General features: G+C 33.1%; 1 protein-coding gene across 1 annotated transcript in view; it reads left to right on the top strand.

Annotated features, from left to right (window-relative positions):
* The window catches only part of S6k (Ribosomal protein S6 kinase), a 182,706-nt gene extending 167,625 nt beyond the window's left edge, over positions 1-15,081 (top strand). The window contains exon 10 of the mRNA XM_067787953.1: positions 907-15,081. Within this exon, the coding sequence (XP_067644054.1) occupies positions 907-1,146 (240 nt within the window). The 3' untranslated portion in view covers positions 1,147-15,081. The remainder of the gene's footprint in view (positions 1-906) is intronic.
* Positions 15,082-15,736: the final 655 nt, after the last annotated feature.

Raw genomic sequence — 15,736 nt, forward strand, 5'->3', positions numbered from 1 at the left:
AGGGAGAAGCATACATCTATATTGGGTCCCAGGGCATATGGGAATAGATGGGAATGAAAAAGCGAATGAACTAGCTAAAAAGGGCGCATCCCTTGAAGCTTGCTCAGTAGACGTCCCAATTAGACTGGGCGGGGTTAAGCACATGATCGGTCGCACAGGAAAGGCGTGGGTTCAAGCGCGGGGCTGTAAAGTGTCGAAGATTATGTGTAGGTCTTACAACCTTAGTCTAACAAAGTTGCTTCTATCATTAAAAAGAGAGGACTGTAGACTCATTACGGGTATTCTGACACTGCCTTCTAGCGTCACATGCCGTTAAATTAGGCTTGGTCAGTGATAGCAGATGTAGGAAGTGCGGGTTGGAGGAGGAAACAATCGAGCACGTTCTATGCTCGTGGAGTGATACAGCTGTCAGATCTAGAAGCAGCAAGTCCTAGGATACTTCTAGTATTTGCCAAGAGGACGCAGTTATTTTATAACATAGGTTCTGGTTTTTGATAGGGTTTTTCAGTTTGGTCGTTAAAACAATCTTCTGGTAACAATACGGACACATTCAGTCTATGTGAAGTCCTCACGGACCGGCCAGTTCAACCTAACCTAACCCTTACTGGATAACACTGCACCTGATATTCTCAGTCATGCTAGCCCTTGTACCATCCTAGTATTCAGTTCATTTCCTTTTTCTTTGAGCGTCTTTCACTACGCCCGAAGTTTCTTTTGCAGATATTGTGCGCAAGAGGAGATTTCTTTGATCTCTATATGATCGAAAACAAAAAGTAAGGAAATAATTGATAAACTGCTATTCTTATTACTCGCAGGTGTATACTAATATATTTAAGTATATGTAATTACATATCTTTTAACTTCTTTTTTTTTACTAAATTATTATCTTAAATCTTTCATTTACAGGGATTTACATATGTAGCGCCTTCAATTTTAGAGGACATGCACCGCGCCACTCGCATGCCAGCACGATCACCACGCCGCACACCACGCCAACATCATCACGAAGGTTCATATCGTATGCAATTTACAGCAGCACAACGTGGCGGCTATGCACGTGCTACTCCGCCACATCTGCAAGCTTTTCCACCACGTCCATCACCCCAAGACGAAATGATGGATGTACAGGGTGTGCCAATACTGTAGTCAAAAGCTGAATGCAGCAGCAGCAGCAACAGAAGCAAAAACAAAAAAATGCCGGCAACTGCCAAGGCTAGAGTAAATACAAAAATGCGGACGAAGCAAAATAATAATGATGGTGGTAGTTATAAAAATGTAAAGCAGGATGTTAATGATGATAAGAACTAATTTAACGTGCAACACATATTAGACCGACTCAGAAATATTTTTTTTTGTTTTATTTTTATTTATTTTTTTTTAAACAAGCAAAAAGATCCGTTTTGAATGTTAACATCTGTTTTCAAAATATGAACACAAAATATTTCGAATGCCCGCATTTTTTATGTATTCTATAGGAGTTACATGAGCTACTAACTTTTACTGAGTTCTCCAGTTTTGAAACGATTGATCAGAAAGAAAATTATTTAAATAATTATTTTTGTAGCAAAATTATGCTTTCCATGTTTTTTTTTATTCACAATTAAGTGTTGGATAATGAGCGGTTATGATTGCTGCATATGTTCGCCGAATCATTTCATTAGGAATAATTTTTTTAACCTACTAAGTCACGCACAATTTTTTTTTTTCTTGAAAACCTTGTTTAGTTTTGAATGAAGTTGGAATCCAAGAGGTAAATGTTTGAATTATTTTGCAATATTTTCTAGTGTTCTACTTATGCAGTTATCTTTTTCGAACTCACATGTTGAATTTAAAAGTAGATAAGTTTTGGGAAATTTGTTCTACACCCTTTTCAAGTTTCCTTAAAAAACCATAAAATGTTGCTCAGAAATGGTAAAATGTACTTCAGAATAATCATTTGCAATTCATAAACGATAAATTGTGCTTCAGAATTCGCAAATATAACTCAGACATTGTACAGTGGACTTCCGAGCAGTCAAGTTTATTTCAGAAAGCGTAATATGTATTTCAGAATAGTCAATTTCAATACAGAAATCGTAAATTGTAGTTCAGAAACCGTCAATTGTACTTAAGAAAGCACTTGGTGTAATTCAGTTGCACTTCAAAAGTATTATACTTTGATGAGCTGTATTTTTATTCTGAAACACATTTTACGGTTTCACAAGTATAACTGACTGTTCTGAAGTACAAATGACTATTCTGAAGCACAATATGCGGCTTCTGACGCACAATTTCCCGTACAATTGTCTATGCTGAAGATCATGTTTCCTGCAGTACAATTGATTATTCTGAAAAATTTTTTTTACAGTTTCTGAAGTACAATTTTTATTTTGAAACCAATTTTACGACCTCTGAATTATAGCTGACTATTCTGAATTATATTTTACTGCTTTTGAAGTACAATTATAATTGTTATTGTCAATCAATTTTACAGCTTTTCTTTTACAATTGACTATTTTGAAGCACAATGTACGTTTTCTGAAGTACACCTTGAAAAGGTGTAGAAGAACAAATATTATAAATTTCTAATAACGTTTCAAAAACTGTATGCGCTTAGATCGCCTTCAAACTTTCCTTGAGTCACAAACATGTTCTTCGAAAAGTGTATGCGCTTAGATCACCTTCAAACTACGAACACAAACATATTTTTTCGCTACTCGGGAAAATACATTGAATTTGACTAAATTTCAAACTAGAGGTTGGTACAAAAAAGTTCTTCAACTTTTTTCTTTTTTGTACGTCTTAATATCATCCTCTTCTTGATGCGTTTTTTCTAATCAGAAATAAAACATTATTCATCAACTGGCGTATGCTAATCCTTTTGCGGACCACTTTCCTTGAAGTGCAAAAATGTTCTTCGATAAGTGTCATAGGACGATCGTATGACGTAACTCTTCGTTTGTTTCTCGTTGTAGGAGGATTCAGAAGGATCAGAACATTGTGGATAAGACAAGTGTGATAACGTCTGCATAGACGTCAAATTTACAAATAGAATGGATCACCTGATTTTCAAAGTGACTATCGTGGTCTCATTCTTGTATCTCTTTCTATCATCCGCTGAAGGTAGCCGGCCTTATACGCCACCATATTGAACATCCTGTCGAAACTCTAAAAAGTAGCCATCTTGAACATCCTGTCAAGCAGTTGACGCTTAAGATATCACACTTGTTTTATCCACATCAGCTAATATATTTTTAAAAATGTCATGAAACACTAAATCGAAAATAATTGATTTCAAGCGTACTATGTCATTACTAGAAAACTTATAGGTAGTTCTAAGTTGGCAAAACTTTTTGTACAAGTCCAAAGTAAACGACATAAATAATTTTTTTATCTTTATGAAGAAGTGAAAGTTATTTTGCCTATGTAAATACTATAGTAAAATCGGGAAATGCGTTACAAACATCCCCAATAGATATTAATATTATTAGTTCAGACACTTGTGACCAAAACAATATGTAGCAGCAAGAGTGATTTGAAAATTTTACCCGTTATTCCCGTTTTGTTTTAATAAAAAAAAAACTTGGAATGAATTGTATAACGTAATTTTCGAAAACGTTTTCAAAATATTTGCAAATTTTGAAGGGTTTTAAAGCTTTCATGCAATTTCCCAAGTTTTATGAAAAATTTCAGGAATCTTTTTTTGAAATGTCGTTTCGTAGTAACTCAAAATTCATATATAAAGGGAACTCACTTCGTCTTACAAGGTGCACGGATTGTTTATATCCTACCACAAAATATGCTAGACTACGAGAGCAGCCCTTTTGCGAAATTATAGCATGATCAGCCCGAAGCGTAAAAAATTGACATATAAAATAACAAAATACGACAAAAAAATGTAAAAGCAATTGCTCAATCTTTTCGTGAGCGAAATGAGAGGATTGAAAGGAATACCGTCGAAGCAGGGCTGATTTTTATTTCCTATCAATCGTTGCACGAAAATATACATATGTACACAGGTTTGAGCATACACTCAGAAAAAAATTTCTCCCGATTGAAGAAAAATGGAATGAAATGGCACTTAAGAAATTTTTTCCTCATTCGCATGGCCATATTTCTTCAAAATGAGGAAAAATTCTTCAAATTGAGCACTTTTTCCTCATTTTGAAGAAATTTTGGCCACGCGAAGAGGAAAACATTTCCGTATCGTTTCATTCAAGTTTTTTCTGAATGTATAAACTGCACCGATTGCATATAAATTTTTGTGTATATATTGTTGTTGTGACTTTACAATTTATCCACTCCGTGCACCGTTTGCATGACAAAGCGAATCCTCTTATTGTTGTTTTTTTTTTTAACTTTTTCTTAAAGGTATTTTAGATTTTCTTTCATATAAATAAAAAAATTGTTTTACAATGCAAGAAAATCTAAAATATCCTGCGGAGAAAAAATTGCCGAAAAACACTAAAAAGTAGCTTAAAATTGTAAATGAAAATTTGTAAATTTTCTAAATATTTTTGAAAACCTGCCGAGTTTTAAAATTTTTTCGAAAACTTTTTCAAAATCGGCCTACACATTTATTGCATTCAATCAATTTTTTAAACTAGCTTAAAAAAAAAAATTATAAAATTTGATATTTTTTACTGCTGAATTAGGGTGGGTCCAATTGTTCAGTAAAACCTGTTCTTCAAATAATATAGTATGAAAGCTGATGGCAACAGTTTTTTAAAGGTCTTTATTTTAGTATAACCGCTGCTGAAGCTGTAAAGACTGAACTACCTACCAGAGAGGCGAGGTGTGCAGCGTTTTCAGCATAAATGTAGGATTCTTTTTGTAAAATCCGCTTTTGCTAGCAGTTATTTATGAACGGATAAAAAAATTGTTATTTCTTATACATTTTTCTACCACAGCTGTACTAGTACGCAGGGCTAAAATTTAATGGACATGATTTCCAAGTTTTATATATGGGGTATTCCATCCCATTTCGACCAATTTTGAACCCGACCCCTTTAGAATTGGCTGAAAGTTTTTCTTCTTTTTTTTTTTTTTTAATTGAAAAAAATAAAACTTTAAAATTTTGTTTGTATTTTTTCCGAAAAGTACATTTAAAAACCTATTTAAAAAAAAAAAAAATGATCCCAAACGGTCAATTTTTGAAAAAGTTATAGCATTTTGAAAAAAACACCGTTTTCCAACTCAAAATAAGTTTTAAATATTTGGGATAATTTTTTTTTTAATATGTTTTTAAATGTACTTTTCGGAAAAAATACAAAAAAAATTTTAAAGTTTTTTTTTTTTTTTTCAATTAAAAAAAAAAAAAATTCTCGGCCCACTCCGGGATTAGTGGGGATGATTGCAGAATTGATTGAAGTTTTTTATGAGAAAAAAAGGGCGAAATTCTAAAAATCTCGAAAAACTGAAAAATTACAAAACAAAACTTTAAAAAATTTTTTGAATTTTTCCGAAAAGTACATTTAAAAACAAAATTAAAAAAAAAAGATCCCAAACGGTCAATTTTTGAAAAAGTTATAGCATTTTGAAAACAAAACCGGGTTTTTTTTTTAAATTCATAACTTTTTTCGAGTTGGATGAAAAATTTGAAAAACTTCTGAAAAACGTCTTTCGTAAGCTAGAAAAAGAAGAAAAACTTTCAGCCAATTCTAAAGGAGTCGGGTTCAAAATTGGTCGAAATGGGATGGAATATCCCATATATATCACTATTTAAATATAGGGGTGCCGTTTTTGCTATCGAGAGTTTGAAAAAAAGCACAATACTTCATGTCATACTACTATCAAGTACTATGTCATTTTTATATATTCGCATTGCCTTTTAAATGTGTGAAAAAAAGACCCACCTTAATTTGCTACATATGTATAGATGCGATAAAAAAAATAGCAGCAAATTTTACTTACTCATGTTATTTACGTAAATTGTAAAAAAATTGTTAATGAATTGTACAATGAAAGCTGTTGGGGTTTACCCAAACAAAATTTCGAAAAAATTTAAAAATAAGAACAATTTTTAAAAATCTTTCTATTATTTAATTCAAATATACATTTTTATTAATTTTGTACATTTTTACACTTTGTATGGAAGAAAAAACAAAATCAGCCTTTGGAAAAGTTTTGTTAAAAACCAATGCGAATTTTCAAAGACTTCAGTTTTTTTATTTACTCCAACTAGAATAAGTTTGTAGTTCAAAATTATTGACTAAACATGTGTAAATTTTCGTGAAGACTTTTAAAAACTGCGAATTTTTTCGAAATTCGTTTTCGTTTTCAAGTTTTTTTATGTTTTAAATAAGCGAAAATTTACTACTCACTCAAACAAACACAAACGCATTCTGACTACAAACGAGCTAATAAACAGAGAAAATAAATACTGATTAAAATCAATAAAAGTAGTAGAAAACATTTTTTTTATAAATTAAATACGAAAATAAAGCTGCTTATGATGATTGCAGCGGTGACAAAACCAAAATAGACTAACAAATTTCAATCGTACACTTGCGATCAAAAAAAAAAAAACTGAAAAAAGTGTTTCCCTTCTACAGTCACTACATCTACTTAGAAAAACTTTTTAGTTCTTGTAGTAAACATTGGTAACTCCTTAGCTTATTTTAAGAGAAAGTTAGTAATTCACTGTCAGTTTTGGCGAAATCAACGGTATTAAAAAAAGTAATAAAAAGTATTCGCGATTAATTGTATATATGTAGAGATGGGAAAGGGGTAAATACCCGGTAAATTCGTCATATATGGTAAAAGTGGGTAAATACCCAAATATTTACCCAAAAGAAGGGTAAAAATAATCTTTTGGAAAATATGGGATAAAAAGAGACAAATTCAATCCAAAAATACCCAATTTGTCCTATATGGATGGGTAGTTATCCATTACGCTATCGGTTGAATATCGGTTGAAAAATATTAAAAACAGAAAACTAGGCAACTCCGGAATAAAAACTCAGAAAATTTTCTGCGACAATTTATTCTAAATAAATAATTAATTCAACTAACACTTATTTCATTTCTATCTTATCCTCATGGGAGTTATATCACAACAATTTTCTCCCCTATCTTTTCCGCTTCGGATATATGTCAAAAATTCTTCCTAAAAGCCCTGAAGTAGTATCATTAAAAGGCTCAAAATTAGCAGCATATGACGCCAATAAGGCTCATAGTATATGATATCGGAACGAGGCCTGTATAAGACTTATGTTAGAGGCAAAATATGAGCATATAGCATTCGCTTAAGGCTCCTAAATGAGTTCATGGCGAGTGCAAACGATCCAAAGTTTGGACTTTCAGACGTAATTGTTAACTCCGAGTGTTTGCTGGGTTGTTTGTTTAAAATCAAAATGAAAATTTTTTAATTGCAAATGACGCATAAATTTAATTGCTGAATTATAATTCCAAGCAGCCTCGATTCAAATGATTTTCAAATACCTAAAAAAAATATACAAAAAAGGAATATTCCGGATATTTTCCTGGTATTTACCCATAAGTGGTAAATACCCGGTAGAATCCCAACTCTACATATACATATATAAACAAGTAAAAACTTCCACTGAGACCATTGGTAATCTTACCGAAAATGTTCTTGCAGGGAATTTCAGCTGTTCGAAATCATTTTTTGTGGGTGACATTTCAAAAAAAAATATATATTTGCATTTTGAAAAATTTTTGACAGGTGCATTTGCATGTATTTTGTTTTTGCATTGCGTTTGATATGCAATGGAAATTTGCTATGCAATGATGCAAAGCCATTTGCACGTGATAGTGAACTGCCATTATTAGGGCTAATTCTGCAATTGGCCTATCATCGTTGCATTTGGCGTTTTACGCCTATACGGCTATGCATTTGCTACGTCATGGCAAATACGCAACCGCAAAAACCGTAGTTTACTTTTGTTTATGCATTGCAAACATGTTTCTGATCAGTAACATAACAAAATGGAGTCGCATTTGACAATACTCGCCCTCATAAATTTAAATGTTGCTTCTTGACTTATCTGCAGCATTGGGTTTTCGGTACACAACTTACTAACTACTTTCCTGAAATATGAAGTAGCGTTCCGGGGAAAAAAAGCCTGCGGTCTGTATTTCCTTTTGTGGGAGGGTTTTTTTTTCCTTTTCCTCAGAGTATCACATTTTCCACAACTAATGAATATGGAAACAAAATGCTGACGTCATTGAGATGATTGATGATCTGGAACAATATCATGAAATTGCTAGCGAGTATCTGCGAAGCTTTTTATGAAGGTTCGGAATTGACGGTATATGGTACCGAGAGCTAACCTTTATAAGGCTTTATTTATAGGTGTTAGTAAAAAAAAAAACTTAATATAATTGCATCCATGCGACAGATAACAGAAAATATGGTTAGCATAGGCGGAACTCATAGCAATGGAACAACTCTAAAAAGATTCTGGGCGAAATATATAAAAACAGGAACTTTAACGACGGCTTAGTGAAATATCATCCTATCTCGGCTGCCGTTTTGAAAACTCCCTATCTCAGAAAACTTTTGAATACCGCTCTACTTCAGAGTTTATTTCAAAAAGCCCCTACCTCCGCGAATTGGGTCGAAGAACGCCCTATCTCAAGTTTGTTTCATAAGCGCCCTTCACACCTATCTGAACGCAGTTGTGATGCAATATTTCTACATTTTTGGGGACTAACTTTCTCGGCTAAAAATATCACCCAATGAGGTAAGGAGCTATCAATGACACTACAATAAATAAAGGTTACGTTAAGTAGCTGTAGTGACCGTAGAAGAGCCGTAACAAGGAAACACTTTCTTTTGATATTTTTTGACCGTAAGTGTATAATAGCCATGTTTATTTTTACATGTATATACATTTAAATTTGCGGGTAAAAAAACGCTTATCCTCGCTTAGATAATGCATAGGAGACCCATCTAGTGGCAGTGGTTAAATAACTAGCTACAGAACGGGTTGTACCGAAAAGCGGAGACACACAACTCTGTTGGCCATAGTTGGCCATAGTTGGCCAACCTATAGCTGAATCGGTTGTGATGAATAGTGGACACACACCATTAGTAGAGGTAAAACATAGACACACATTTCAGTTGCATATGAGTATAATGCGTATTGAAATTTAGGAGTACTGAGCAGCAATTTCAGAAGTGTAGATAAAGTTTAACGCTTAGCAGTCCATATAAAGCTTAAGTGTATATGTATATTGATGTAAAAAAAAACACAGCTAATACATATGTACATATTTAGTAACATTTTTTTTTTTTGTTTTAATGAACTTTATTTAAAATATAAACTAATCTATAACAGAAACCATATACACAAAATACGCTGCAAATCTACTTACAAAAAAAAAGATTTGCTTTAAAATTTGAAATTTTTTTGAATATTTTTTTAGCTCGAAGATTGTTTACTTTTGTTTCTCTTGCAGACTGAATTATATTTAAATGGAGTATTGAAAGAAAAAAAAAAAAAACAAATTGAAAATAATTTTTTCTTAAAATTTGAGTCAGTTTTTTTAAGCCACCAATGTGTTTAAACAAAAAACAAATAATTGTTGTTAAAAAACTACACTAAACAATATACTGTAAAATAGACAAAAACTAATATTTATAGAACGTATAGCATAAAATTAAATTAAAAAAAAAAAAATACGAAATACGGAATAAAAAGAAAACCAAGAGAACTACGAAAGTCCAAAAAATGCAAAAATTAGGCGAGTAAATGGTAACACTACATACATATACACTTGCGCGCGCGTGCGTAAGCAAAAAATAGGTAATAAATTAAGTTTCTATCGTGAAAGAAGAAAAAAACAAAAAAAAATATAAAAATGTACAAAAAAATATATAAAAGATTAAAAAAGTAAACATAAAAAAAGAAGTGTGAAAAATTGCGTTTAAGGTAAAAATTACAAACAAACATAGTAAATAACAACTACATATACAGAGTACATAAAAACCTACTACGTAAAATAAACAAAACTCAAATACTAAATAAAAAAGTAAACTTAAAAAAAAAGTATGTCACAGAAAGAAGAAACACCACATATTACAATGAGGGGAGGGGAGGTTCATAACCAAACGCAATAAGTGCACTTATAATTTTTTCGGGGTATTGACGTTGTTAAACTTAATAAAAATTGGTCAGGAAAAATCGATTAGTTGCTTACTAATATTTCTACTTAATACAAAATTTGTGTTTGTACTTATATATTAGATTTATTTTATATATTTTTATTTTTTATTTTTTCCGCTATTAACAATTTTTGTTGTTATATCGGCCTACTGATTTGTAAGATCGCGATTTTGAATCGAGCTCAATTGGCAAGAACCAGAATTGAAGTAGGAATAATGAAGACAAACAAAAAACCGCTGTGGTGGCTGAATGGTTATAGCAGCGGCGCCTAAACGTTGCCGATGAAGGAATTTAGCAGTTCCCGAAATGGATCTATACAACGAGCTTTGGCAGTTGTCTAAATTTTTTCTTTCTTCTATTCTAATTTAAAAATTTTTTCAATTAAGAAAAAATATATTATAACAATAATAATGATAAAATAATTATTGTTAGGCCTTGAGCTCGATTCAAAGTCGCGATCTTTTTTCCGCTATGTTAGAGTGTAATTATTGCTTTTTGTTATGAAGCTCCTCACATGAATTACTGAGTGGAATATCTCGGCTTATCTCGGTTGTCATTTCGCAAAAACCATGTCTCAGAAAACTTTTGAAAAATGCTCTATTTCTGTTTGAATGACTTCTTATCTTAACTTCTTTTTAAAAGTCCTATCTCAGAAGCCGCTTACATTGATCGATCGAACGGGAGTAGGATAATTGCATGCAACACAGTTGGTATGCACAACTTTTGAATCAACTCAATTTTATAATTTGTACAAAGCTGCGTTTGTTTACATTCGAGCACTCATAGAAAACAGGGTCCGTATCGTGTTATACATTGTGAATTCATACAAGTGGCGAATGTTTGAAAAAAAAAAAGTTCACAATAGTAAGCAGCCTGGATCACCTGTTAAATCGCTGTTCGATTACTTAAATCATTTGCTCAATTTAAAAAAAAAAAAAAAAATTTAAGACGACTGGTACATTGCGTTATTTACATATTTTAAAATGTTTGCTTAACTGGCTGCTCATATTTTATCTATTAACAATATTTTAAAAATTAATATTACTTTGTATTCTCATTTTCTGTGGATACATTTGAAACAAAAGTTGGTTTGAAACACAAATGAGCAATTCATGGCACTTCAATTTCTTAGCCGCGAGAAAAAAACAAACCTTTCTTCCATTCTCTGGCCATTCGCGACAGCCGTTCTCCCTGTCAGTAATTATTTGACAGGTAGGTATGGCATTGGAGGAATAGAAATATTTTGCACTTGTATGAATTCACAACGGTGTTATACGATCACGTACGAAAAAACAAACTACAGACATGAATTTGTCAACTTTTCGTAAAAATAATAAGTTATGGATGTAATGAGTACTCGTAGCTACCATATCACATATTTCCTTAGGCGTTTTAGAACTACTGTGATTTAAAATATTGATTAGGGGCCCAGTTTATTCAATTCCGATGACTTGCGCAAACAATTAAATTTATTGCATGAATTGTTGTGCTTGGAAAAGTTTTGTGATGATGATTTTTCTTGTTTTCAAATTCAATTTAAAATTTTATGTTTTTAATTACTTATTAAATAACATTTAATTCACTGAAATAATTAAAGAAGAAATCCCTAAATGCATGATGCAATAAAACAGTGGCCACCAAAATTCAAACTGTGGCTGTATTGGTAAGGGTAGAATCATCGTAGTGGCACTGGTGTAGTCGTTGATTAACGAGCAACACGTAAGCAAGACGTATGCACACATGTTTGTTAAAACTCATAAAATAATGCGTAGATATGATTTAAAAATATTATTTTATGGCTTGTTTCTTATAAAAAAAAATTAAACATAATATATTGCTGACATTAAACAAGTCTGCGCATGAGCGTTTGTTTGCAAAATATGTTATTTCAAATGCGCAAATAAACAATAGCCTCATTCGATGTTGCTACTGTGCTTGTTCAGCGACTAATAAACAAAAGATAATAATAATATATGTGAAATTAGCGCGCATAATTATTTCACTACCTTACGACGGAGCTCCATGATAAAATCAGACAGGTGAAGTCCCTCATAATTCGGTCATGAACTTTAAAGTTGTAGAGGGAAAATGTTTGTTACTATTTTGGTACGTTTTACTTAGATAGGACGTTTTGAACGGGCTGCAGAGTTAGGATGGTATTCCACGCAAGTCAAATTTTATTATAAGTGTGGTCGGATAGATCTATATACCCTTTTTAATTGGAATGGTCGAAGCGCTTGCAGCAGCTAGAAAACGAGACATTTTTTAAAACGATCCAATATTCAAAATTTCTCTGATTTTAAGGCATTTTAGTATATTTACTTGAATTTCTTGGACATTACTATAGATGAATAAAACAAACTGAAATACTTCCAAAAATTGGCATACTTTTTTAGTTACTTCATATATGACCAAACCAAAATTGGTTTCAAATATAGATTATAACGATTTCACAGAACTGAGTTAGAGAGGCCTGCACTTGCAGTTATGAAAAAAAGTTAAATGTAGTGGGCGATAGGGCTGATCACATTCAACACGGCGTCTACAGACCACTACGACAATAAAGCAAAGCTTGACGATAACCGTAGCTAAACATTGGCTTCTTGATTACTTTGAAAACGGGAGCCACCAATGTAAGTTACAGCAAACAGTAGCGAAAAATTTATAGAAAAATGTTAATTATGTTAAAAAACGCCCAAAATATTGATTTTAACTTTTTTTATCTGTTATTTACTTCTGTTTTAGTTTTTGTTGACAAAATAAAAAGGACGCCACTCACTGTCGCTTCCCGAAAATAGAATTAGGTTTAATCTGGCTACAACGGCTTTCGTGATTGATTGTCGTGCAGCCCTGTTGCGCTCAAAATAACGACACTCATAAGAACATGTGTAAAAATAATATGACAGATGTGACGGCTACACCGCCGTCGTGAATGTAATCAGCCCTGATGGCCTCATTTGGAACCGATATGCCAGGGATTCCAGTAGCTTACTCTACTTACTCAGATATTACAGCTTTGTAAGAAATCATATCATAACACTCCATATGCACAATAAAATGTTTCAAAAAAGAATCTCACTTGCAGAATTCTTTACAAATAAATTTTTGAAATAATCAGCATATTATTTTTCCATTCTCCTCGTACACACATACTACTAAAAAAAATGTCGCACCGCAATTCTAAAATAAAAATCATAGATTTTTCAAATATGAGTTTAAATATTTTTTTTTTGATCAAATTTTTTTAATATAATTTTTTTTTATATAAATTTTATTTAAATATACATTTTTTTAAATATAAATTTTTTTAAATATGTAAAATGTTCTAAAAAAACAAAAGTTTCAACCAAAATTGGTCAAAGTCGTTTGGTTCATTTGACAAGGAACGACCCACATAAAGATCGTAAGAGAATCAGATAGTCAAGCATCTAGCAACGTCTACTTTAAGGTTGCCTTTTTCCAGAGATCGATTTTAATAGTTGTTTTTTTTTTTTTGGAATCGAAAAAGTACGGGTAAAAAAATTGTCTTAGGTGAAAGTTTATGGAATCGGATCCCCGGCATTCTCATAATGAATCATGCACCTTGTTATTTTTCGGACTTTTTCAAAGTACTTTTTTATATAAGTCGGAACATAAAAGTTAAATTCGTAATTATTTTTTAAGGACATTAAAAGCCTGGCCACATTTTCCAAATTTCAAACGAATTCTTTACCAATCGCTTAGACCAAATATCTGGAATTAAAACCTACGTATATGGTAATTTCAAAATTTTTGTTACTAATACCAGAAATTTGTCATAGAAAAACTAAAACCAACCCTCAAAGTTGGTTGGTTACTGTGCCGCCCGTATGCTAAAGATCCAAGCCTAAGTAGCGCACAAGGCGCCATTTTGATGCACATTTCCCCAGGAACCAATTACTGCTGTTTTAGTAGGTTAGTCGGTACTCCGTCCGAATTATTTGGTGCGGACAATGAATCTGCTGATATTTTTTTTACAGAGCATTAAGCTATTTCCTTAAGTTCTGGCAGTATATAACTGCCCCTAGTTAGAAACTTAGTGTGTGCTAGAGCACAGGTAGTTCGCCTCTGTTTCTTTGCTGCCCTCGTCATCGCAGCTCCTGAAAATGCTGTTAGAAGGGATCCCAATACTCTCGGCATACAGGCCAAGCCGCCAGTGTCCCGTGATTGTGACAGTGATCCTAAAAATATCTTTACTTGACCTATTTAGTAGGTCTCTTGTTCTCTTACTATGTTCATACGGCCAGGTTTGCTTGGTCATCTTGCAGGTGTTCGAGGAGTACCAGTTGGAGAATGCTAACTCTTTGATTTCGACCTCCTCCGATGCCCTTGCAAGTTCGTCTGCCTTGTTGCCCTCGATGTTTTTGTGGCGAGGTACCCATATAAGAATTATTTTTGCAAATTTAGCGGCTTGAAGCGACCTCTTGCAACTGTTGACGAAGTGTTGGGTGAGTTAACTACTATATTTATCTTCTTCTTACCTTCCTTAGCTCCTATTGAAGCATGGGGCCTCGACAACCGATTTGAATCTTATTCTATTTCGTGCTATCCCCGTGACATCATTCCACATGTAACCGGCATCTTCCAATTCTTTGTTGGCAGTTCTACGCCAGGTTTTCGCTGGCGCCTCGGGTCTTCTGCTTCCTTGCGGGTTCCACCTCAATGCTTGTCTTGCTATATTGTCTGGAGGCCTCCTAATCGAGCGTCCAATCCACGACCACTTGCGTTTTGCAATTTCTGCGGCTGCTTTTGTTTCGCTTGTCCTTCGCCATAATTCGTCATTTGTTATTGTTTCGGGCCATCAAATTTTTATATTTAAACTTTTCAACAATAAACTTGCTCCTGTTGAAACAAGGATTTTGTAAGATAATGGACATAGTCGGTCCGTAATCACGTCAACTGTTTCATATAGACAATTACCAAACAAAAAAAAAAACAAAAAAAAATAGAACATGCGTCTCTAAGATTTGGCCTGTAGATTAGTCAGATTGCATTAAGTCACATCATCAAATATTTTTGGAATGGGAGTGACACCGCCCACTTTTAAAGTGAGCTTTTTATGGATTTAATAATTTCTTTCGCACTAAAAACTAAAAGTCCTGGAATAACTTTTTAATAAATTATTATTAAAGTAATAACTGTTCGGGTTCCTGCTTTTTTCTTTGACGATCTAGGCGAATCTATACAAGGTGACGGCAAAACGAATTAAACCCAACTCGCTGTGACAAAGAATGCCAAATCAAAAGATATGTATTAAGCAAGGCGAATCCCTACCGGGCAAGGCGAATTTAGTACCAGGTGTTGTTATCCCAACAGCTGATTGCTTCTTCTTGATAATTTTCCATACAAAGCCTTGTACAACAATGTGTCAGTTAATCGAAATCAATGAAATTTTTGTTTTGATTTGACATTCTTCTGCACGGCGAATTGGTCGAATTTGCTTTGCCACCACCTGGTATAAATTCGCCTTGATACCGGGTGGTGGCAAAACGAATTCAACCAAATCGCCGCGCAGAAGAATGTCAAGTCAAAGAAAATTTTCAATTAACTGACATATTGTGAAGGCGAATCTATACCAGGTGGTGGCAAAGCGAATTCAATCAATT

This window comes from Eurosta solidaginis, chromosome 5 (assembly GCF_040869045.1).
Source record: "Eurosta solidaginis isolate ZX-2024a chromosome 5, ASM4086904v1, whole genome shotgun sequence".
NCBI classification, from domain to species: domain Eukaryota; kingdom Metazoa; phylum Arthropoda; class Insecta; order Diptera; family Tephritidae; genus Eurosta; species Eurosta solidaginis.